We start from the raw sequence: 18,052 nt of genomic DNA, 5'->3' as shown, positions 1-18,052 counted from the left end.
GAGTGGATAGAGATGTGGCGTATTGACACTATGGAAATGCTACTCAGCTATAAGAAAAGATGAAATACTGCAGTTTGCTGCAACACGGATGGGAATGGAGGGCACGGCGTTAAGTGAAATAAGTCAGGGAGAAGGACAAATACCAGATGATCTCACGCATCTCTAATCTATGAAGGAACAAAACAGGGAATAGACAGTATTGTATGATAACAAACACTTGGTCTTATATTATAAAACCAAGATTACCACCAAGTAGTAAAAGCATTGACAGGAGACAGAGAAGGAAGAAGCAGACTAGCCATCACCTAAGGACAGTGGTAAAGTATCTTGGGCACTTTGATGATGCTGAAAGTGCAGTGATTGTACATCAAAGTCATAAACATGAACACTATTGTTGCCATGTAACTTATACTACGTTTAAAAACCAAAACCAAAAACACTTGAGACATGTTCATTATTTTCTGTACTCAAAGACTGAGAGTACTGATGCTCTCCAGAGATAACATAAATGATTTGGGGGCCGGAGAGAAAGTACAGCAGATAAGGTGCTTGACCACCAGTTTCTTAGCCCTGGCACTGCACATGGTCCCCTGAAACCTGCCAGGAATGACCCCTACAGCATCGAGCCAGGAGTAAGCCCTGACCATCGCCAGGTGTCGTTGCCCCCCCACACACACACCAAAAAAAAAATTTTCTCATGTAAGACTTTTGAATGTTGAAAGAAATTCATTCATCAAGGCTATGAAATACCCGAGCCTTCATTCTTATATTGCTCACAACAATCACCTCATGAAATTTTTTAAAAGATACTTGTAGCCCACATTGTCTTTCTCTGGTTCCTAGGCTCTCTCCACTGAGACAACATCCCTTTTTAGAGGCTCAAATAGTGATTAAAGGCAGAATCAGCTGTAGGGACAGCTAGTTGCCTATAAATATTTCTCCATGGTAGATTAATAGAAAGCATCACCTTTGCCCTATTTTTGTATAGCTTTCATTGGGTCACTTCTCTAGAGAATTGTAATAAAGCTCTCAGGTGAATGAACTTGCAAAAGTATTGGGAAAGAGGAGAAAAAGCATAAGCAGATGTGGATAGTAACTTTTCATTCTCTCCTGTAACACCAAAGCCATGCCCAAGGTTTAAACTTTATGGAGTACACTTAATAAAGGAATTTATACTGTAATGAGTTAGGGAACATGGTTTCTCTCTTTACTATAGAATAACCTATGAGCATGGTTTGGGGAGAGGAACAAAGGAAGCTAGAGAGAGAAACTTCACAACATTAAGACCTGGATGGTTAATCATCCATTATTGTAGATCAGGGGTCAACAAACTACAGCCCTTAGGTCAAATATGGCTATAATCCGCTTTCCAATACTCTTGAGGGCTAAGAGTGATTATTACAGATGAATATTTACAATCTCTGTGATGGTAGATAACAGTAAGTTTGAAATTCATGTATGCAAAATAAACAATTAAGTTATTTTCAATAGTAGACCTGTATTGTGACAAATTTTACTATTATTCATTTAGTCAATACAATTTTATGGGAATTTGTATTTTCTCTTTTTGAAATTCTCTTTTGTTTTTGCTATTTTATCTCTTTTTCTCTAAGTATCCCCAATTTTGCTTCAAAATATAAAATATTTAATATATGGTCTTCTGAAAAATTTTGCCAGTCTCATTTATATCAGATTATATCTTTCCTTCTCATTGTGGCTTCCCCCTTTGCTAAGGAAATGCTAAGCAATTTTGTGGTTCCTGCTCTATTAACCACAAATACGTGTTTGACATTCATACTGGGGCTGTTTAAATCTTTATTATGACAATGTAATCTTTGGATCATATGCGAAGAGAGCTTGTGATATTTCTTTTCTATTTTTTTACCACATGTCACTACCAGAATTTTTTCAGAAAGAGTGTTATTTTTCTAAAATGCATTTAGTGCAGTGATTTTTATCATCACATTTGGGCATTTTGCAAAAGCAAGATTCAAAAAGGATCAAATTATATTCCTTTAGGGTTCTTTCTGAAAGAAACCATTTGATTGCTGAAAGCCAAGTGGACACACTGTTATTAGTCCCGACTGACACTAAGAGATTGGCTGATGCAATACAATTTTAACTGGAAGATCTTCCTTTTGGTCACTGCAGGCCTCAGGGGAGCAATGGCGTTTGCGCTGGCCATCCGGGACACAGCATCCTACGCTCGCCAGATGATGTTCACGACCACACTCCTCATCGTATTCTTCACTGTGTGGGTCATTGGTGGAGGCACAACACCCATGTTGTCATGGCTAAATATCAGGTCAGTTTGAAACCAGGCTAGTTTTGTGTTTGACTGTGCCACATGCCCATGTAGTATATGCTCTAACTTAGTGTATGGAATATCTTTACAGTTCTGTTTTGTAATGGAGAAGGTGTTGAAATAAGAAGTGGAGAATTTTTGGGTTTTCTGGGAGGGAAAAATAACACTGTTATTAACATTTTGGTTGGCACAGAACAACAGGAATTAAAAACACACCTGGACCTTTTGAATTAAAAATCATTTCAAAAGCACTAAAGCTGACAAAGAGCTAATAGACAGAGGTGGCGACAGTGTGTGGGATTTCCTGTTCCTTTGAAATCATACCGAAGGCCTTAAAAATATAAATTCATCAGTAAGAAGGTAAAAAAGAGGCAATTCAGGTTTGGTTCTTGGAGAAATGTGTATGCCGGGTTTCTTTTTGCTTGCATGCACAAAAGAGATGATATTTCCTGTGTAACCCTCATTTTTTGCGGCCTCGTGGCCACCCCCCTGTCTCTGGTTTTACATCTGTGTCTGTCAGGATGGAGAGACACAGGCCTAAGTGTTTTTAAAAGAGAATTTGAATTTCAAAGTGTGCTTTTGAATATCTCGTGGTAAAAGGAATATTGAAACGAGGGTCAAGGGACCAACTCTAGCTTTCAGTTCAGACAAGCTCATTGGGGGTAGGGGGGTGAGGGGCGCGCCTCAGTTTCTCTCAGTAAGAGAGCTCTGTTGGATATTCTCCAAATTTCTTCTACTTTGATTGCTTTTGCCTCTGCCTCGGTTTCAACTAGGCAGAAAGTGAATCTGATTGGAGAGAGAAGACACGTGGGTAGTGCCCGAGGAAGAATTCTTCAGGAAGCCACAAGGTGGCGATGGTTTTTTCTCTTTCTCTGCTGGATTTCTGTTCGTATTCCTTTCTTCAGAAGATTGAAGGTACTAGAATGATGGCCAGCGGTTGCAGCACAAAATGAACTTGGAGGTGGCAAACCCAAGGGTATCAAGGTCATCCTTGGAGTCAGGGAGAATATGGGAATTTGAAAAAATAGTCTGTCCCTTCTGGGATTTTGCATAAATGGTGGGCAGGAATTGATGGGCTTGGCCCCCGCCAGAGCTAGATGAGTCCATATTACTCATGGAAACTTCCAAGTAAGAACCCTATTATAGCGTGCACTTGAGCTACAGTTCTTGGTCCAGGTGCCCTGTATATAGAAAAACAAGCCTCATAACATATAAGAGGGCAGCAGCTGCTGCTGCCGCTGTTGTTGCTGCTATTGCTACTGCTACTACTACTTACTACTGGGCTGGAGTGATAGCACAGTGGGTAGGGCGTTTGCCTTGCACACAGCCAACCCGGGTTCGATTCCTCCGCCCCTCTCGGAGAGCCCGGCAAGCTACTGAGAGTATCGCGCCCGAATGGCAGAGCCTGGCAAGCTACCCGTGGCATATTTGATATACCAAAAAAAAAACAGTAACAAGTCTCACATTGGAGATGTTACTGGTGCCCGCTTGAGCAAACCGATGAACAATGGGATGACAGTAACTACTACTACTACCACTGCCTTCATTTTAGAGTTTGGGAAGTTGAAGCACTAAGGAATAACTTGCTTAAGGTAAAACAGTTTCAAGTGGACAAACTGGGACGTGAGCCTGGATGGTCTTATCACAGACTTCACATTCTCAAATACTATGCTATGGCACTTGTAAGGAGATTTGTGTCAGAGAGTTGTCTTATGATGTCAGATTTGGGGTGATCAGAATGTCAGAGTCCTGGCATGAATCTCAGTTAAGGAAAAGAATTCATCCATGGGAAAATAGCTAAAGAAGCAAGTTTAAGGATTTATTTATTTACTTATTTATTCCAGTGTCCAACTTTAAACATAAGATGGTACCATCTTTGTTCTATGTGACAGAATGAGAGCACGAAAGGGAGTTTTCCCTGCATGCATGTAGACTACCTTTCTCTTCAGTGACTTCTGAAATTACATCCTATTCTTATTTGCCTGTCATCAGTTGGTACCCTAAACGTTGTTTTTTCCATGTTATTTCCTGAGAGCCCCCTCAACATATATAATAAAAAATAATTTTCTACTGAGTAGACTTATGGTACAATGTACTCTCTTTTCATTTTACTTTTATCTTTTTGGGTTTTTTGGTGTATTTTTATTTACATTTTTGCTTTTAGATTCTATATACAAATTAGATCATACAGGGTTTATCTTCTCAATTTATTTCATGTAACATGGTGCTCTCAAATTCTATGTTGTTAGAAATGTCAAAATTTCATTCTCTTTATGACTGAATGAAATATTCTATTGCATTTATGTATGGATAGCTTGATGACTAGAGTATATTTTTTTGGTTGAGGGCCAACTCTATGTGGACATGCTCAAAGAACATATGGGTTCCAGGAATTGAACCCAGGTCAGCCATGTGTAAGTCAAGTGCTCTACTTGTCATACTTCTTCTCTGACCCATGACTGGAATACATTCTGAAAAACACATCATTAGATGATTTTACCATTCTGTGAACATTGAAGGGTAATCACACAAATCTCAGTTAATGGATATGTTGTATAATCTGTTGATTTCAGTCATATGTGTGGTTCATTATTATCCTAAACATTTTTTAAAGTAGGAGTACTGCTTTTACTCAGCCATTGATTAAGGTGATTGAATTGGGCATGAACTCCACATTATTTTTTTAAATTGAATCACCATGAGATACAGTTACAAAGCTTTCATGTTCTAGATTCAGCCATACAGTGATCAAATACCCATCCCTCCACCATTGCACACTTTAAACCACCACTGTGCCCAATATATACTCCCCCCATCCCAGTCCTCACCCTGCCTCCATGGCAGGCAACTTCCCCAGTACACTCTCTCTACTTTTGAGCATTATGTTTTGCTTGAATGTCCCACCATCATTCAAGCCTGCCTGCCAGGGGCAGATGCTAGATCATTTATTGTCCATTGCTCATTTTGAATATCTTGGGTGCTGTGTCTGCGTGCTTCTGGAATCCTATATTGTAAATGGTTGATTCCAGAGACATTTCTGTAGGGCACAAACCCATTTTGGCACAGATTCAGTTGGGTGTCTCTGAACCAGGACTGTTGGTACGCAAAAGTGGTGCCCAGAGGCACATTGTGGGCTGGCAGCCAGGCCAAGCAGGCAAGGAGCCAGGGAGGGACAGCCCGGAGCCTCTCCACCATGCTGAATGGAGATTTAATCCTGGAACCCACATACCTGGGCCTTGTTTGTGGAAGCTCTTGGTCACTGGGATTCCATCTGGAGTAGGCAGGGAGATTGTACCTGCTTCATCTGGCGTGCCCCGGTGAAATTGGCTCCATAGTGGGCCCAGAGAGATCTCCGGTTCTGTGGTGTCTTCCAGGACTCACTGCTGTGTTTCTGGCTTTTAACTTCTTTCAAGGTTTATTTATGGGACTCTGAAGCAAGCCAGTGAAAGCCTGGAGATTTCAGTCACAAAACCTGCATACCCAAATTTTCAGCAGATTATATCCTGGTGAGGTACATCTCCAGGCTTTCATGGAGTTGGGATGGGCTACCTCCCCCAACTTCCCAATACACATGGAAGCACTGGCAGTCACCCCCATGAATGACCTCCAGCGCCATATTGTAATCTCTATTACTGGCCTTGCTTCAAGTTGTTGAGGTCCAGCCATAGGCACAGTGGCAATTTTGGTGTGTCAGGAAGCCTGAAGGCACCATCAGGCTGCTGATGCACTCACTCCGCAGGTACAGGTTGACCTGTTGGCACCCCCCTTTTTGTTTGCTTTTGTTTTATGGACCACACCTGGCAGTGCTTGGGGCATACTTTTGGCTCTGCACTCAGGGATCCCTCCTGGAAGCACTTGGGGTACTCTGTTGGGTTCTATCACCCAGTCCAGACTCATGCAAAACAAGGACCCTGCCCACAGTTCTGTCTCTTCAGCCCAATGTACTCTTTTTCAAACCCCTTGACCCAGAGCTATGACTGTGAATGATATTTCCTGGGGAATACAAGCTATATATGAACAAAATATACTGGGCCCTGATAGAGTCTCTTGCCCGCACACCTGGCTGTCTTCCCCGGGGCCCCTCGGAGGGGATGGGCTCCAGCTTCCCTCCCCACCCCGAGCAGAGCTCCCAGTGGCTGAAGACCACCAGAACCTAGCCACAGCCATGCTCAAGGCCCCTCTCCACACGTTCAGACAAGCCTCATGCATGAAGGTACTGGCAGAGGAACCCAGGTGTGTGTAATCCCATCAATGGCCAACATCCAGAGACTTAAAAGCAAGCTCCCAGAGCGATATCTTATAGCCTACTTCTCCCTCTGGGAGAAACTAGCAAGCTACTGAGTTTCCTGCCCACATGGGACAGCCTTGCAAGCTTCCCATGGCGTATCCATATGCCAAAGCCAGTAACCAGCTGGATCTCATTCCCCTGATCCTGAAAGAGCCTCCAATGTGGCATCGTTGGGAAGGCCGAGTAGAGAGAGGCTTCTAAAATCTCAGGGATAGGACGAATGGAGAGGTTACTGAGACCACTCGAGGAATTCAACGATCAACGAGATTTCATGATTTGTGATTCGTGATACTGGACCCTTATGAAAATATTAATACATAGACAGCACTGCACCATTGCACCAGGCATGTGGCAAGGGACTTTATGCTTGAGAGATCAAGTTTCTCCATGTCCTGGACAGCATTTGGTGGTGTCACCATTTCTCAATTCAGCTATTCTAATAGATGTCTGGCTATTCCTCATGGTAATCTTAATTTGCAGTTCTCACATAGTTAAATATATTAACACTTCATGTGCTTATCTGCCATTCATATAAAGCAACCATTCAAGTCTTTGGCAATTTCCTAATTGGATTTTTAATTGAGTTTTTACAGTTCTTTATACTAATCCTGTCAGAAACATGGTTTATAAAGCTGCCTCCCATCTTTGGATAGCTTGTCTTTTTTTTTTTCGGTTTTTGGTTTTTGGGTCACGGCAGCGATGCTCAAGGGTTACTCCTGGCTCTGCACTTAGGAATTACTCCTGAGGAGGTGCTTGAGGGGACGGAGGGACCATATGGGATGCCGGGATTCAAACCTGGGTCATCCGCATGCAAGGCAAACACCCTCCCCACTGTACTCCACCCCCCACAGGTTGCATGTCTCTTAATCCTTTCGCAGAGTATGTCACAAAACAGAAGTTTTCATTTTGATGGTGTGCAGTTTATCTTGTTTTTGTCTTTCATTGAGTGAGCTTTTAATATCGTATCTAAGGACCAGAAGATTTCCTCCTCTGTAATCTAAAAGTTTTTGCCTGTAATCCTCTTCGGGTTAATGTTTACAAAAGATAGACATCAGGTTATGCTGGAGATTGTATTTTATTATATTTGCTTCTGGCTTTCTCATTGTTCCAGTGTGTTTTGTTTAAAGGTTTATCCTTACTCTTTTGAATTACTTTTGCTTCTTTTCTCCAGTGGAGCTATCTGGTCCTACTAAAGTTGGCGGTAGATATGTGGACCTCTTTCTATTATGCTCCATTGATTGATATCATTTCACTAGTACCGCCCTATCTTCATAACTCTTACAAGAAGCCTCTGTGTCAGCAAAAGCAAGTCCTTCAATTTATTCTTCTTTTTTGAAAATTGTCATGACTTTTATAGTTTCATGTACATTTTATGTGTTTATCTCTGTTTAAAAACAACCTTGATTGTTTTGCAAGTTTTTGGAAGACATGAAGCAGTCACATCTTCCAGTCCATGAGCACGACATATTTTCTGCATTTATTTAGTACTTCTTTGATTTCTTTTATCAGTATTTTATAGTTTTCAGTATATAGTATTTATATATGTTTTGTTGGACCTACACCTATGTACTTCTTCTCTATTTTGAACAATTATAAATGTTATTCTATCTTAAATTTCAGAATTTATCTGTTCATTTCCAGGATATAGAAATGCAGTTGAATTTTACATAGTAATCTGATATCCTGTGACTTGGCTAGTCTATCTCACTCATTCTAGGAGGATTTTTGGTTTGTAGATTCTTTAGGATTTTCTTTTATTTTTTTTCCTTTACTTTTTTGGTTTGTGGACCACACCTAACGGTGCTCAGGGCTATCTTGTGACTCTGCTATCAGGAATCACTCCTGGCAAGCTCAACGAACTATATTAGGTACTGAGAATAGAACCCAGGTGGCCTGCATGCAAGAAAATTGCGCTACCTACTATACTGTTGCTCTGGCCCAATCTTTGGGATTATCTGTATAGACCATTATATCCATTTGTAAACAGATGATATTTTTTCTTTCTTTCCAACCACTGCCTTCTCCCATCCCCTCCTTTTTGGCTTATTACTCTGGGTAGGACTTTCAATACTCTGTTGAATAAGAGTGATGCAAGTGGAAATCCTTGTCTTGTTTCCCATTGTAAGAGGTAAATATTCCATTTTTATCCAGTAAATACTGATGTTAGCTATAGGATTTTTGTAGAGGTTTGTCAAACTGAAGAACTTTCCAGCTATTGCTGGTGTTCTGACGGTTTTTATGAGTAGATGTCAAATTTTATCAGATGCGTTCCCTGGATCTAATAATATGATCAAATGATTTTGTTTTTGATTACATATTTCATATATAGGCTTACACTGATTAATTTCTGAACCAGCTTTTCTAAAACAAGCCCACTTAATTATGGTGTGCATTTTTAACTTATTGCTAAATTCTATTAACTTATATGTTGTGTTAAGGAGTTTGGTGACTATATTCAAGAGGGATATTGGTATGTGGTTTTCTTTTTTTCATATTGCCTTTATGATTTTAATTTTTAATTTTTATTGAATCACCATGGGTTGGAGTGATAGCAGAGCAGGTGGGGCGTTTGCCTTGCATGCAGCCGACCTGGGTTCGATTCTTCCATCCCTCTCAGAGAGCCTGGCAAGCTACCGAGAGTATCTCGCCCACATGGCAGAGCCTGGCAAGCTCCCCGTAGCGTATTCGATATGCCCAAAACAGTAACAACAAGTCTCACAATGGAGACGTTACTGGTGCCTGCTTGAGCAAATCGATGAACAATGGGACGACAGTGCTACAGTGCTACCATGAGATACCAGTTACAGAGTTGTTTATGATTGGATTTCATCGTACGATGTTATAACACCTGTTCCTTCACCAGTGTCCCTTAGCCCACCTCCAATGTCCTCAGTTTCCTTCTGCCCCCCAACCAGCCTGCCTCTATGACAGGCACTTTATTCTCTCTCACTCTCTCTTTCCTTTTGGGCATTATGGTATGCAGTACAGGTTCTGAAAGATTACCAGGTATCTACTTTTAGTACTCAGTTCTCATTTAGAGTGGTCATTTCCAACTATTATTGTCATAGTGATCCCTTCTCTATGCTAACTTCCCTGCCCATCCCCATCCCCCCATACACACATTTGTGGCAAGCTTCCAATTCTGAACCCTCCATTTCAACTGTCCTTGGGTATTAGTCTCATACTATATTTTTTCATATTCCACAAATGAATGCAGTCATTCTATGTCTGTCCCTCTTTTTCTGACTCATTTCTCTCAGCACGATACTCTCTGTGCCTACTCATTTATAAGTGACTTTCATGACTTCATTTTCCCTGATGGCTGTGTAGTATTCCATTGTGTAGATGTGCCATCATTTCTTTACCTGGTCATCTGTTCTCGGACTCACAAGTTGTTTCCTGATTCTGCCTATTGTGAATAATACTGCAATAAACATAGAAGTGCAGATGTTTTTTCTGCTGTTTGTAATCATTTTCTTATCTGAGTACTCTGCCCTCATAAAAGGAGTTGTATTATATTTTATACTTTTCTGTTTTCTGGAAGAGATTGTTATAGAGCTGGTATTCTTGTAAGTTGTGTGCATTTCTCGAGTAGCACTGTCAGGTCCTCTACAACACTAATTTCTTTGATAGATGTAGAGCTATTCAGGTGAACTCTTTGACCTTGGGTGAATTGTGGTAGTTATTGGAATTGATCAATTTCCTCTTGTCTTTGATATTGTTCATAGCATTAACTTACAAACCCTTGTGATGTCTGTAAACTCTAGAGTGATAGCCCTAGTCTCATTACTTATATTGGTAAATTGTATCTTCTTTTATTTAACTCTTGCTAGATTGTCAGTTTTTATAGGTTTTTATAAAAAAAACTAAATTTTTATTTCATTGATTTTCTGTTATTTTTCACTCCTATCTTTATTTCCTTCTTTCTGTTCATCTCTACCCAGATAATATATGAAGTAAAATGTACTGTTGATGAGAATGGGAGACTTACACCCAAGAATAGTAGAGATGAATACCAGGAGTATTGCTCCACGGCTTGGAAGCCAGCCTCATATGCTGGGGGGGAAAGCAGCTCAGATAAAGAAGGGACCACCAAGTATGGGGTGCTTGGAGGGCCTACTCAGGATGGGAGATGCGTGCTGAAAATAGACTACAGACCGAATGATGGCCACTCAATATGTCTGTTGCAAACCACAGCTTCCATAAAGAGAGAAAGAGCAAAAGGGAATGCCCTGCTACAGAGGCGGGGTGGGGTGGGGGGAGGATGGGGTGGAGGTGGTGGGAGGGATGCTGGGGCCATTGGTGGTGGAAAATGGGCACTGGTGGAGGAATGGGCACTCGACCATTGTATGACTGAAATGTAAGCACGAAAGTTTTTAAGTCTGTAACTATACCCCACAGTGATTCATTAATATATATACATATACAAATTAAAAAATAAAAATGACCTGAAAGATTTAAAAAACGTACTGTTGATGAAAAATACATGTTATCAGCCCATTGCAGTTTTCCAAATGCATATAAATAGTGACTAAGTAAATGTAGAAACTGACATTTACAGAGATGATATCAAAAGAAACTCCCTCTGAAATTAGGTAATGAAATTAACTGGTCTTTCTAGCTTGTGGTTTTTGGTGTTACTCAGTTATCATGAATTATTTCTTTAAACCAGGTTTTGATTTGAAGTTAATTTAGAACATCTCACTAACCCCTGGCCAAAGCTCAGTATTGTCATTCTGTGTGTTTGTTTTTGTTATTACCTTTGTGACTTCAGTAAGATAAATGCCTACTTGTTCATTCTCTAGATGCTGACAGTGGCTCTGATGAGCTTGGAGATAAGTAGCTCTTCAGAAGGCAAGCCCAAGCCCAGGATTGAGAGTTCCATCATCAATGACTAGGAGTTAGCTATCACTTTTTCCATGGCTAATTTCAAGTCTGACTATGAAATTAAAAGCCAGGCCACTGTTTTACAGAAATCCAACTTAGCTTTATTAATTGGTATTTTGTGATTGATATTTTAAAAGTAGTACCAAAATGCTCAACTTGTTTTCTCTTAATGAACAAATGATATTGTATTATCCTTATTTCTCCTGAGCAAACATTGCTGTTCACAAAGGCCATAATTTTGGTAGCTCAAAAATAAAGGACTGTGGGATTATATCAGCAGATGAGCTTCATATGAATCTTGAGCTAATTTTGGCAGCTTAGACCTCTTGGAAACCTCATCTTCTAATGAACTATGCATATATATACACATATGAAATGGTGGTGATAGTACTGGGTAGAATGCCATGTACCGTGGTTATCCTTATGCCCCAGAATGCAGTAATACGATAACCCAAGGACAAATAAGGGCACTAATCAGTATAATTTGGTTAGAATTTGTGATAAAGTTCTTTGAAAGATAAAGAGTAAAGACAAGAGAAACTCTGAAATTTTTATGTAACTGCATTTGTAACCAGATCTTTTGAAAGAATTTAAGGACAGTACGTTATAATAAAAGACTCTCCTGTGCAATGAAAAGACTCTCCTGTGCAATGGAGAGCTAAGACTCAGTTCTAAGAGCCATAGCTTCAATCTTGCTCTACTATTTTCTTCCTTTTTAATGCTAGTCAACTTGTTTAACCTTTTGACTCAGTTTTCATCACTTAAATGTGTGGCTATACTAGTATGAAAGAAAATGTGGTAACACACAGAGACTGGCATACGTCAAAAAGAACAAGAACAACCAGTGCTGACACGGATGTGGGGAGAAAGGAACTCTTTCATTGTTGGTAGGAATGCCAACTGGTCCAGCCTTTTTGGAAAACAATATGGGCATTCCTTCAAAAACTAGAAATTGAGCTTCCATATGATCCTGCAATAGCACTTCTGGGAAATATCCTGAGGGTGCAAAAAAGCACAGTAGAAATGACATCTGCACCTCTATGTTCATTGCAGCACTGTTCACAATAGCCAGAATCTGGAAACAGCCTAAGTGCCTGGGAACAGATAACTGGTTAAAGAAACTTTGGTATATCTACACAGTGGAATACTATGCAGCTGTTAGGAAAGATGAAGTTATGAAATTTGCTTATAAGTGAATGGTCATGGAGAATATCATGCTAAGTGAAATGAGTCATAAAGAGAGGGACAGACATAGATGACTGTACTCATGTGGAATATAAAATAACATAATATGATTCTGACACCCAAGGACATTAGACACAAGGGCCAGGAATATTGCCTCATAGTTGGAAACCTGCCTCATGAGCTGGGGGAGAAGGCAGCTGGAATAGAGAAGAGATCACAAAGTCAACAATGGTTGGAGAAAACATTTGGGATGGGAGATGTGTGCTCAAAGTAGATAAAGGACCAAATGTGATAGCCTCTCAGTATCTATATTGCACACCATAATGCCCGAAAGTCAAGAGAAAGTATGGGGAAATTGTCTGCCATAGAGGCAGGGGGACAGTTGGGAAGGGGGATGGGATACTGGGGATATTGGTGGTAGAAAATGTGCACTAGTGGGGGGTTGGATGTTCGATCATTTTGTGACTGATACGCGAACATGAAAGCTTTTAACTATAGTTCACGGGGATTCAATTGAAATGTATTCATATACAAAAAAAGAAAATGTGCTAACAAATAAATCTGGTAAAAAATTTCTCGTATCAAATGTGCTATTTGTCACACTTGGTCTAGTTTAGCTATTATGTAATTGTCCTATTCAAAGCATTTGTACTACTACCATTACTATTATCACGAGTGAATCTTACATTAATAGAATCTAGCTTGCTTTTCTATAATTTGTTATAATCTTGTCAATACAGTAATATTAGAGTCCTATTCAGTACAAAGAACTAAAAATGGCCATAAGAAGCATCACGTTATCACTTGCACATTTCTGAGGATGTGAGAATTTGAGGATTGTTTACTAGAGTGTTTCTCCGACTTTCTTTTACTTTTACCTCCATAAGGGAGTCTTTTAAATATTTTTCCTGAAATTTTATGTATTTCAATGCTCTAGAGGAAGGGACACAAACCATTTAATATATTTTTGTTCAACTCACCCAAATTTTCATACCTGTAGACGAAATATCACTCTTCCCTCATTGAGAACATGTGGTTTGGGCCAGAAACACAGATGAATTGGATGAGCACATGCTTACCATGTGGGAGTTTTCCACTCTCCAGCATCCATGGTTCCTGAAGGAGCAGCCCCCAAACATTGAGCTGGGAATGATCCCTGAGCACCTCCAGCCATGGCCCCATAACGTAAAGAAAAAAAAGACTATGTAACTCTGTGGTGTAGTTCTCAAATGAAGGCAATTTTGTACCCCCACAAGGGGCACTTGGCATTGTTTAGAGATACATTTTGTTGCTTAACTGGGTGAAGGGGAATAACTGGCATGCTGTTACAGAGACATGGGGCCCAAATAATGTCAATAGTGCTATCGTTATGAAACTGTCCTCTTGATATGATGGTGAAGTTAATATATACTCTGAATAACATAGCAATTATTAGCGAAGGTGAAAATGAATCCCCATCAACTACAAGGCCACAAGGTAAAGAGAATAGCAGAACTTGGATTCTTTACCTTTGGGTTGAACCTGTGGACAGTGTGTTTACTTGCCAAAGACTAAAAGACCATCTTTGTTTTCCTAAGCACTGTTGCTATTTTCAGTAATATGGTGCTTTTTGCTTTTTCTGTCAAATACGTATAAAAAATGTTTATGAACACTGCAAAGCCTGTTTAGTGACGATTTTCTGTTTTCTGGTGTTTGACTTTTTTACTACTTTTTCTTTCTTTAACCTGAAGCAGCTGAGTTCCTGAAAGCTGGTATAAATTTATTTTTCACCAAGTTGCATGTATTCCTTGAATTTCATTATAATACATTTTGAGGAGATAATTTTCACTCCTAATTTCTCCTCATTTGACCTGGACTCCTAGGTTGCTTTAAATTTAAATCTAATAGCCTGTTTCCCTCTCTGGATTTCAGAGAATGATTAGCATTTCAGCGAAGGTATTGATTGATGGTAAAAATAAGACAGTTTATTCTTTGATGGCCCTGGTTCAGGTTGTGTGCCCAGAATGCCTGGCACCCCTGCTGTCCCTGTCACACTTACATTCCCTTCTTCTGCTCAGAGTTGGCGTTGAGGAGCCCTCCGAAGAGGACCAGAGCGGACACCGATGGCAGTACTTCAGGTGACAGAAGGGCATTCTAGAAACAAATTAACCAGGCCTGGCTTTTCTCTTCCTAACTTGAAGTGTTTCTCTTTATGTTTGATTTTTCCCCCTCTCTGTGTGTGCCAACCTCCTGCCCCTTTTAACAAAATGACAGGAGGTTAGGTCAATCTAATCATTTTTTCCTTCCTTTTGACTGAGTTGATTTTTTTGTGTGTCAGTGTTCCTGAGATTCTGTCTTCTTTGCTCAAATTTTTGAAAATAGATTTTCCACCAGAGTCAGAGCTGACAAGTGTCTCCTCCTTGTACAACAGAGCTTAATGTTAAGAACAGCCCATTTTGGGGCTGGAGCGATAGCACAGTGGGTAGGGCGTTTGCCTTGCACGCGGCCGACCCGGGTTTGAATCCCAGCATCCCATATGGTCCCCTGAGCACTGCCAGGAGTGATTCCTGAGTGTAGAGCCAGGAGTAACCCCTGCACATCGCCAGGTGTGACCCAAAAAGCAAAAAAAAAAAAAAAAAAAAAGAACAGCCCATTTCCCAAGCACCAACATGTTCTCCATAAAATCCAGATTACAATCTGCTGCGGCCCCCGCAGCCAACTTGAACCTCGGCTGGAGAGAGGGAATGAGAGTTGAGTGGGTTAGGGAGGACTGTATGCAGTATGCAGCATACAGCAAGTTTATTGAAATCCAAGCGGGTTGATATAGTCTTTTTTTAGCAACGATCAGCAGGTTACATAAGTGGCATAAACATTATTAATCAAGCGGTGCAGGCACCTTTATTTTTGCCAATATTACTTGTTTTTCGGTTCCTTCTCTCAGCCTTGAGAAACATGGGAAAGCAGATGTGGCCTTGAGCATGGCCATGGCAGATGCAAGCTAATCCTCCCTTCAGCCTCCTCTTGAGTCCAGCTGCCAGAGCATGGTGGCCCTTCGACCCCCTTTCCAGGCTGGCCGCCAGAGCATGGTGGCCCTTCAGCCTCCTGTCAAGGCCAGCTGTCAGGGGATGACTCGCCCTCATGCCACGTTTCTCCATACTCATTCCCGTTTACAGGAACTAAGGTAGGGGGTGCCTAGGCCCCCTCCTCACCCAGTCCTTGTTTACAGGGACAGAGCAGGGGTGCCTAGGCCCGTCCCCAACAACAATCATCTAGAAAACAGAGATTTAAAGTGGACTAGAATTTCATATTTCAGCCATGACTGGAGTATGGCTTACATCATCTTCATCAGTCACTAATGTTGTCATTGTTTTTAAATTATGTATACATGGATATAGCATGTGCAGTATGTATAGTATGCAGTATATTTGTAGGTATGTATAGTTGCTAGTGTCTTATCATGGTGAATCAGAACATACAATGAAAACAGTATTTTAGAAATCAAAGGATTACTAATGACTCCCCTAATATGTTTTGTTTCTCAGTGCCAATCCAAGTTTGTGATTTGTTTATGCTTAACAGCCTTGATGCTAGGCAATCAGAGTAAACACTTTTTTATTTCTGTATCTTTGTTAGGATGCTTTCCTGCTGATTCTGGGTGCTGATAGAAAAATCAGATGCAAAATGGGCTTGAATTCTATCTTGTCATTTTGTTTCAAGTTATGATAGAGATTATAGCATTATAGGATATAATCTTTATATATATCACTTTGAAATCAGTGGTGAAAGCAGTGATACATTTCATAGGGTATGTATTTTGTGGCTGTCCCCAGACCCTGAATTGATACTAACATATATAGCCATAGATGAATAATTTACAGGCACAGATTCATAATGCATATAGATATGCATTATTTAATGCGTAAAATTAATTGAAGGACTTAAGCTTTCTAGATACAACCTTTCCCCCATTGCCTTCCACACAGTGGATCTGGGTTAGATCCCGGGCATCCTATATGGTCCTCCAAGCCTGCCAGGAGTGATTCTTCAGTGCAAAGCCAAGATGAAGCTCTGAGCACTGCTGGGTGTTATCCCCAAACCAAAAAATCAAATACCACATATATCTGTGATTGTTAGGAGACCAATCTTTAGGTGCCAAACAAGCTGCAAAGAAATAGCCTTTCAGAGGAAGGTGCTTTAGGCCAAGCAGTTATTTGACGTGGTACATGAGAGACTTCAGAGTGTGATCTGGTGGTTTGGGTTTCATATGATATGATGGCATACATCTCATGCTCCTCAAATTATTCAGTGTCATTTACATTTTTGAAAGATAATGTTCAAACTATAATTTCTAAAATTTTTGAGATTTCCTGGCATTTTATATAGTGGGTAATCAGAATGTACATAAGTGATTCATTCCCTAAAGGGGAAATGATTCATCTTCTGTACTTTTTTCAGCCCAGTGTGAGCACATCTGTTTGACTGATTTACATTATTTTACTTCTAGAGCATTTCCCCACCACCACCCTTTTGTGTTTATTAGCACATTGAAGTTTTATTTTCAAAAATATGCAAGATAGTGGTCTCACAGAGTATCCTATAATCTAGATTTTTGTAATATATTTTTATCATAACTTGAAAAAGATCATCATTATTTTCAAAGTGATTTTTCACATTTCTTTTTGGATCATATCACGTGGTGTATTGTCAGGTTGTATCTTCTTTGTGATGTCACTTTTGATTACTTTAGACTCATTGTCTCTAATGTAAGGGTATAGATTTTCCCTTTCCAGATGTTCCCAGATTTATTTGGTCTGCCCCCAATAAGTTTGGTCTACCTCCAAGTAAATTTGGGTTAGACCAAATAAAATCTAAAAAAAAGTCACTGAGTCCCCTGAAAATCTACCTTCTTTGAGGAAGCAAACAGAGAGTATTCCCTGATTGCACCACTACTACAAGTCCTCTCAACTGTTCCAGAGGCCCCCAGGAAGGTGTCCACATTGTGGGAAGCATTGCTGCAGAGAGACCCCATCACATCATGAGTATCCTCATTCTCAGAAGCCGATTTTACTGGTACCTTATGTACCAATAAAATAATGCATTGATGAGCCTTGTTTGAAACAATTGTTATGCTAGGAGTGGGAAGTAGTTTTCTAATTCTGTGATTTGTCTTGTGTTTAAAGGGTGTTATTTATTTGTAAGAAGGGTTTTATGGTGGTTTTAAAACTTATTTTATGTATCGATAAAGCAAGCCTCTCTACTATGTAAGTAATCAGTTTAAGACATGCTGTACTTACGGGCCAGAGTGGTTAGGGCATTTGCCTTGCACACTGCTGACCTGTGTTCGATCCTTGGAATCCCAAATGATTCCCTGAGCACTGCCAGGAGTGATTCCTGAGTGCAGAGCCAGA

At 40.2% G+C, this 18,052-nt stretch overlaps 1 protein-coding gene across 3 annotated transcripts in view; it reads left to right on the top strand.

Annotated features, from left to right (window-relative positions):
- The window catches only part of SLC9A7 (solute carrier family 9 member A7), a 183,330-nt gene that overhangs the window by 132,567 nt on the left and 32,711 nt on the right, over positions 1-18,052 (top strand). For 2 of the 3 annotated variants that reach the window (XM_055120491.1, XM_004612898.2), the window contains exons 12-13: positions 2,152-2,305; positions 14,723-14,782. In XM_055120491.1, coding sequence (XP_054976466.1) covers positions 2,152-2,305; positions 14,723-14,782 — 214 coding nt within the window. The remainder of the gene's footprint in view (positions 1-2,151; positions 2,306-14,722; positions 14,783-18,052) is intronic. The other variant, XM_055120492.1, reaches the window with a different exon arrangement.

The sequence above is a fragment of the Sorex araneus genome, chromosome X (genome assembly GCF_027595985.1).
Source record: "Sorex araneus isolate mSorAra2 chromosome X, mSorAra2.pri, whole genome shotgun sequence".
Taxonomy (NCBI): Eukaryota; Metazoa; Chordata; class Mammalia; order Eulipotyphla; family Soricidae; genus Sorex; species Sorex araneus.
Note: the sequence above shows the minus strand (reverse complement) of the source record. Positions and strands in the feature narration are given on the sequence as shown.